General features: G+C 28.3%; 1 protein-coding gene across 1 annotated transcript in view; it reads left to right on the forward strand.

Moving 5' to 3' along the window:
* Positions 1–3,831, forward strand: part of LOC134836072 (glutamate receptor ionotropic, kainate 2-like) — a 59,384-nt gene extending 55,553 nt beyond the window's left edge. Inside the window, exons 15-21 of the mRNA XM_063851252.1 lie at positions 1,686–1,700; positions 1,758–1,941; positions 2,798–2,909; positions 2,963–3,064; positions 3,150–3,167; positions 3,382–3,497; positions 3,630–3,831. Coding sequence (XP_063707322.1) covers positions 1,686–1,700; positions 1,758–1,941; positions 2,798–2,909; positions 2,963–3,064; positions 3,150–3,167; positions 3,382–3,497; positions 3,630–3,830 — 748 coding nt within the window. The 3' untranslated portion in view covers position 3,831. The remainder of the gene's footprint in view (positions 1–1,685; positions 1,701–1,757; positions 1,942–2,797; positions 2,910–2,962; positions 3,065–3,149; positions 3,168–3,381; positions 3,498–3,629) is intronic.
* Positions 3,832–8,373: the final 4,542 nt, after the last annotated feature.

The raw sequence follows: 8,373 nt of genomic DNA on the forward strand, positions 1-8,373 counted from the left end.
TCTGCTCCAACGAATTAAAAAAAAAAGATAAAATTTTATTTCACATTTTTGAGCTAAATGATGAACTCTTTCGCAGCAACAACAATAATTTAGTTGTTAGAAAGTAGTTAATCTTTCGTAAATGGCTTTCAACCTCTGTCGATCCCTTCATAAATCATCTCCCCGCTTGTCTGTATAGATTTGCAACATTTACGTGCACTAAGCTTAATTTTATTAATAACAAACTAACCAGATGATAAAATTAATGCGTGTGTGTGAATTAACCGCAAAACTAACATGAAAGGGCAAGAAAAGGTAACAAAACACTCTTTTGATAATCACCTCGTAATCTACACCCTAATTTGTAAACATCATCGAACACATCCTTTTGCGGTAATCCGCAAAACTGTACATTATCTCGACTCAACTAAAACGTAAAAAAATTCTTTGCGGTTTGTTATTGTTATAACGAAGCAAAAAAAAATAGTTCACAAAAAAAAAACACACGAGATGCGATGGCACGAGATCCAAAAGAAAGTTGATGATATGAAAATGATTATGTAGACTTGTGTCTCGTGATGAGTTTCTTCATATATTACAATGTAATGTTACGAAGAGCAAAAAAAAAGTAGAAAAAAAGACGAAGAAGAACGATTTGACTATTTTTTTTTTGTCTCGGGTATCTTTTTATTACTCTCCGTTATCGTGATACTTCTTATTTAATTTTATGATGTTCATCCGTTTCTCGTTGTTGTTTGTGTAACTTGAAGCTCAGATGACGAGAGATTTAATCAAAATATAATTCTGCTTCGGGCAATATTTTGAGTAAAATTCTAAGTAAACTTTTTTTTCCGAATGAGTTTAACAAACAAATGATTGATATTTTCTCTACGTTGCTTTATAAATAGAATGTTTTTGGCACTTTTATTCTTAGAAAATCTGAAGAATCAATCAAACGTCAAAAAATTCGATGAAAATAGAGTAGCTTAACCTCAGTTCGATATCAGTATTTATAACTTTTGCTATTTAAAGGGTAAAAATGTTCAAAATTCTCGTCTGTGAATTGAAAATTTTTTAAAATTTAATTCTGTGAACTAATGGAGACGCCTATTTCTTTTCATTTTTGTTCTGCATGGTTTATTATTTAATTTTTTTTTTGGTAAAAGTATCTCTTAAAATAATGTTTTATTATTATTATGTGCGTTTAGTACGAAAAAGACGAAATAAATATAAAATTGCCCTGAAAATGCATGCTCTCCAATTTTATTGTTAGATTGTTTAGTTTATGTTTCGAGTATACTTTAACATTTTGCTTGCAACTAGTTGGTATTGCTTACATGAAAATTAAATTTAGTCATGTTTGTTTGTAATTTGTCACAAAAATATATAACAAGACACAAATTTTGCAACTTTTCTCTCTTTTGCCATTTTGCACACAAATTCCCATAAAATACAACGCAACTCAATAAAATGACACACCACTGACTCACATTCACATTTATTCACGTTATTATTAGTACTATTGCAGAATTTTGTGTTTGCTCGTCTATTTGCGAAAAATGCTTTGTCTCTTGTTTTGCTGTAATTTTATAACTTTCATACAAATACACCCTTGAAACAAAAATATTGTTTGAGTAAAATGTGCTTAAAAAGTCGTATGAAACTAATATTTTTTTTTTTTGCATTCCAAACTTTTTCCAACACAGAGCTGTCAGTACACGGTAAGTAGCAAGAAAATGTGCATTTTCAGCATAAATTAATCAAACGTTCAACTTTAGACTCGTTGCCGGTATGTGGTGGTTTTTCACGCTCATCATGATAAGTTCATACACTGCCAATTTAGCTGCTTTTTTGACAGTCGAACGAATGGATTCGCCGATCGAGAGTGCCGAGGACTTGGCGAAACAGACAAAGATCAAGTATGGAGCATTACGAGGCGGGAGTACAGCAGCTTTTTTCAGAGTAAGTATGGAAATCAAAAAAAAATAAAGCTTATGCCGAAAAAGACGAAAATTCAATGAGGCAAAATAAAAAAAAAAAAAATGTTAAAAATTTTATCAAAAGTTACCTTTTTTTGTGTATTTTCGTAATTTTTCAAGAAGTTTTTTTTAATTTTTTTTTATTTTTAAAAATTTTTTTTTTTTAATTTTCAATTTTTACTAATTATTGTTTTAAAATCACATTTTAACATAAATTTTCTTCTCTAAAAATTTTATTTTATTTTATTTTCAAAAGTTTTGGAATTTATCTTTTATTAAACTTTTATAAGAGATTTTTTCATCAAAAAATTTTTTTTTTTTGAAAATTTGGAAGAAAAAAAATTATCTTTTCGTAAAATGCCTTCCCATGAAACTTGTCCTAAATAAGTTTTTTAATTAAAAAAAAAAAAAAAATTTTTGAAAATTTGGAAAAAAAATTTCTCTTCGTAAAACGCCTTCTCATGAAAATTTGGAAAAAAAATTATCTCTTATAAAAGATAATGCCTTAATGACTTCAATTAAAAAATTGCAGAAAAATGTCTTTGTTGCGTGTGTGTGGTTTTAAAAACAAAAAAAAAAATAAAATTAATTTGAAACAAACGAGCTATGTGAATGAATTGCATCATGCAAAGTACTTTGTTACATTTTTCTGTACGAAAAGTTACACAAAATGTCGAAACGTTTGATCAAATTTAACTTTTTTTTTCTCTCATTCATCATTCAAACCAAAAAATTGAATAGATGATGCAGGATTTTCTGTGAAATTTGATTTTTGATGTACAAAAAAATATGCTTTTGATCAAAAAGTTTAAATTCAAACATTTTTTTCTCTTTTGAAGGATTCCAATTTTTCAACATACCAAAAAATGTGGTCTTTCATGGAATCGACAAAGCCAACGGTTTTTACAGGGAGCAATTTGGAAGGCGTCGAACGCGTCGTGAAAGAAAAAGGTAATGTTCAACTAACTCTTGAAATTTTAATTATTAACAATCGATTTGCACAGGGAGTTATGCATTTTTAATGGAATCCACAAGTATTGAATACGTAATTGAACGAAATTGTGAATTAACGCAAGTAGGAGGAATGCTCGACTCAAAGGGATACGGTATGTGTGTATTGTTTATCTCATTTGCGGGTTTTAATTAATTTTCTCCCGATATAATTTTCTTCTTTCGACGCAACATCAACAGGAATCGCCATGCCGCCAAGTAAGTGCTTTTGCGTGTCATTTTCGCTTAAATTTGTGTTAAATAACAAACAAACACGAAAATTATCTAATTATTGTTATCGCAATTCCAATTTACCTTGCTCGACATCTCTCTCTCTATGATTAAAGAGAATATATTAAAATCTTCCTTGTGCCCGTTTCGTCATGTAATTTTACTCGCTTTGTGTAATTAACTTGTGCATTCTATTCTACAGACTCTCCTTATCGTACTGCAATTAGCGGGGCAGTGTTAAAATTACAAGAAGAAGGTAAATTGCATTTGCTGAAGCAAAAATGGTGGAAGGAGAAACGAGGCGGCGGATCATGTCGGGTAAGAGTACGTTTATTTATAAATTATCTCTTGGTGTCTACGAGTTACTGCATGAAATCGTGTTGCGGTTAGACACAAAGTATATGGGGGGGAGTTATTAAATTATATCTAATTCTGTCATTTTGCACACAGGATGAAACAACAAAATCGAGTTCAACTGCTAATGAACTTGGACTGGCTAACGTTGGCGGAGTCTTTGTCGTGTTAATGGGCGGCATGGGAGTCGCTTGTGTGATAGCAGTTTGCGAGTTCGTTTGGAAATCCCGAAAAGTCGCTGTCGAGGAACGGGTAAGCACAACAACAACAACTGTTTTGCCCGATATTTACATGTAAAAAGTTGCCGCGAAATAGCTTAAATAAGTTAAAATTGTACAGAACTCTCTCCGTAACATTATTATTACCGTAAAATTACATTACAACATTTAGGTCAATCATATATATAAATTCATAACAGCATGTACAATGCAAGAGAAGAGGATTTAAATCCATTTTAAACACAAATCTACGACCATACAATAAATAACTCGTGCGAGAATAATCTCCCATTGTAAATCGTAATAAAATATTACTTATATCCGTTTTCATTTTCTAAATCACCGCTCACTCGACGGTAATCTCGACGAAGAATCGATAATAATTCACAACTTTACCGCAATCCGAAAACCATTACTTCTGACGTAAAAACTGTTAAAAAAATAAAATCAAAAGATTAGACCCTTTTTAACTTTTCAAAAAGGTGAAAATGAATTTTTTTCAACTCTCGAAAAAAAAATCTTTTTTTTTATTTTAACGGATTTCACTTTTTTTTTGTAATGTAAAAAAGGCGATTTATTAATCCTGAATTAAAATCATGATAAATTATCATCATATTATCGTTAGAAGTTTATGGAAAAATTATCCGCGTAGAGCAGTTAATTAATAAAATTTACAGATTTATCAAAAAATTGTAATTTGAGTTGCCATGTCGTCAGTAAGCTCTTGTTTTTCCGTTATATAAGTTTATTTTACATATTATTTTTGTTTATTAATTATAATAATAATTTTATATTGTGTATATGTTCACGCAAAGTACGTTCAATGTATCATTAATATAATAACAACAATAATTTATAGTTATGGTTTAATTGCGAAAACTGAGCAAAAATGTGTTTCGAATATCAATAATTTTTTTACGGAATACAATAATTTTCATTTTAAAATGCCCGTGGTTTCGCGCGTTGTTTGCCAAAATAAAATACAACAACAAGAGATAAAAGCAAAACAATTTTCGGTAGTCATTCAGTTTTCAACTGAGTTGTTTTTTTTTTGTTGTTGTTAGGCCGCTACAAATTTCTTTCGATGTTTTTGACCCAAAAGATTTTTTTCAAAAAAAAAAAAAAAAAAAAAAAATTGAAATAATTTTTCATACAAAATAAGAAAATTTTAACGCTCAAAGATCGTTAAATAATATTTTTGATATTTTTTTTAAATCTACTTTGAAATTTGAAAATCTAAAATTAATTTTAAAAAATACTTAAAACAACTGTTAAAAATTTTAAAAAATCAAAAAAAAAAACTTAAAAATTTTTTGTCAAAAAATAAAATTTTAAAATAAAATAAAAATAAATTTTTATTACAAAAATGACTAAAAATTAACAAACTTAAATTTTTTTTTTTAAAATTTAAAAAAAAAATTAAAAAATAAAAATTTTTTTTTTTTTTTTTTTTTTTGAAAACTTCTTGAAAAATTATAATAATAATAGACCAAAAAAAGTCATTTTTGATGAAATTTTTAACTTTTTTTTTTATTTTGCCCCATTGGATTTTCGACTTTTGAAATGGGGCATGGGACAAAAAGTTTTAAAAAAATTTGGAGCGGCCTTATTGAATTTTGTGTTTTATGAAAAAGTTTTAATCTACATTATTTCCACACCTATAACTTTATTATTAATAAATATTTAATTTAGACATTTTTCATTGTTCCACTCGAGAAGAGAATAAAAGACATGAATTCAGTTGAAAATTGGCACGTTTGTGGCAGAAAATGTTAACCAAAAAATCCCAATTTAATGAATCATCAACTTTTTCGATCGTTTTAACATAAAAACAATAAATCACAATGTACATATAACGCATAAAAAGTAGGTTAGGAGTAAAAAACCATAAAAAAATTTTTCTATCCAACTAATATTATTAATATTAATAAAATGATAACAAACTCAGTATATCATGTTTAAAAAGAGAGAATCTTGAGAAGCTTCTGAGAAAAAAAAATGGAGTTATACAAAGCTATACGTTTGATGGGCCATCAATTCTTTATCTCTTCTATTATTAGATTTTCTTTCTTTTCATCTTCAGCTATTGAAGAAGATGCATACTTACGAAAGAGGGCTAAGAATTTACTGTCCTTAAGTTTTTAGAAACAACTGTTCTTTTGTGTGTTTCTCGACGAACGATGACGACACCGACCAACGAACGATGAGACAAAATTCACATATTTCATCTTTTATTATTGCTATTATTTTGCTGTTGCAACTTCTTACAACATAACACGCCTACGAAACGTATTTATTATTGTGTCATGAATATAAGATTCAACTCTCACACCAACAACAGTCTCCGTTCTCGCAAAAATAACAATAATATTATTATTACTCTTGTCCCTCTATATCATACTTTTTCGAAACATAAGAGAGCTTCTTGCGAAAAAGACATTTAAAGTAAGACACAATGCTGCTTGTCTTGTTAAAATTTTTATAGTTTTGAATTTTTATGTATATCATAATAATAATTCTCTCCTTGTACATATGTATCTACTACTTAAGAAAAAATTTTATCATGGGCCTCTATGATGAAAGACAAATAAGAAACTTTTTTTTTCTCTCCTACTTTTTCTTCTTCTTAACTTGTTCTAAGGATGCAATAACAACAACAACAACGAAACGAAAAAAGTTTTTATTTTTACATTTTTAAAACATTATTGTTTTACATATAGACTCTCTACTTGCGATAATAGCTTTTGCGAAACCCATGAATGAACGAAGAGAGTTTTTTCGAGTTAAGTGATTTTATTTTAGTTTTTTTTCTCATCTCTCGTGTCTCTGCATCGGAAAGCAGAAAGAATCCGGCAGGGATTGCGAAAAAATGAGCTTCCGGCGAATAGCGAAACGGAGATCCTCAAATAGATAAAGTTTATAAACGGTTTAGTTTTCAATCTGAATCTTTTTTGATGTTCTGTGCTCTTTCATGGGATTAGATTGAAAACGAGATTGAAGAAAAAAAAAGAAGAATACGAAAGCCAATTAGAATAATTTTATCCTTTTATCGTATTTTTTAAGATATTTTTTGAGACAAGGTCAAATTACGAAAAAATCCTTCAAAAAAAAATCTTAATTTAATATTTTTACGAGGAAAAACGAAACAAAAGCCGATTTTCGTGAGAATTTCATACGAAAATAAATTCGGAATAACAAGGATAATAAAAAAATAATGGAAAATAGAACAGAAAAAAATATTAGATGACCAATTTTTGTTCGTCTCGTAGCAATTTATGTCCAATAACAAACTTTTTAATGCTATTTTCCATTAGATTTATCTCTTTATCAACATTTTCCGTACCAACCTACACGGATATAAGTCGTAATAACAATAATAATGCACTCACACTCAATTCAATTTTCCACAGGCGATTAAACAAAAATATTTTTAACTTTTTCCTTTCCTTACACAATTCGACCTCGACAGACATAAGAACTTTTTAATTTATTATTGTGTGCCAAGCAAACCCATTTAGCACGACATCATCAATATTCCATTCGTGTAATTTATTAACGTGATACGCGTTGCGCCTCTCACTCCTTTTTTATATGGTGTCAAAATCAATAGTGAATTATTGACACAAATTAAATTTACTCGCAGTGCCTTTAAGAACTATTTATTTACACGATTGCTTCGGAAAATATTTGAGACGACAAATAGGAAAGCTGCGGTAAAACGAATGAATGAAGAAAAGATAAAGTTGTCTCTCTTTTGAATTTTATACTATTTATTAATTCAGTTTGCTTCTCGCAATCTCCTCTGCTTTATAGTTATTATATGCTTTTTATTGAAATTGCAATGTGCATTGGGACAAATTTTGAATTGTAAAAAAACTTCATAAAAATTTAAAAAAACTGATATCCTTTGTAATAACTAAAATGTATAAAATAAAAAAAAAATTTAAACATGCTGTTTTATAAAAAAGGGACCTATAAAGTAAAGAAAAGGGACCTACTTTTAAAAGAAGTAAATGGAAGGTTTTGAAATTTTTTTTTTTAAGAAAAATAAAAAATTGAAAAAAATTTGTTTTGTTTTAAAATTAAAGCGAAAGAAAAAAACATGAGAGTCCAATACTTTTAAAAGAAGTGAAATGGACTCGAATGTTAAAAATTTATCAGAGGGGCTCATTTATCATTTTTAATCATTTTATAACTCAAAACTGCCAAAAAATTGAAACTGAAAAAATTTTTTTTCTTTGACATAGTTTTGTTTTAAAAACTAAATCAAGAGCATAAAAACTGTGTCAAAGCAATTTTTGTCAAATCTTGCTTCAAATGGATAAAAATTTGTCAGAGGGTTCTAATTTATCATTTTTAATCCTTTTTAAACTCGAAACTGCTAAAACATTGAAACTGGGCCTTTTTCATAAAAAAGCATATTTTTTAAATATTTTTTTTTATAATTTTTTTATTTACTACTTACACACGCCATGACGTGCATTTAGTTACAGTTCGCTTGCGAAAGACGCTTCTGAGAGCGACGAGACAATAAAAAGGAAAAACAACAATAACACTAAAGAACATAAAAATAATGTCTTTTGCAAGTTTCATGAAACTTTAAACTTTTTCATAATAATTAA

Source organism: Culicoides brevitarsis, chromosome 3 (genome assembly GCF_036172545.1).
Source record: "Culicoides brevitarsis isolate CSIRO-B50_1 chromosome 3, AGI_CSIRO_Cbre_v1, whole genome shotgun sequence".
Taxonomy (NCBI): Eukaryota; Metazoa; Arthropoda; class Insecta; order Diptera; family Ceratopogonidae; genus Culicoides; species Culicoides brevitarsis.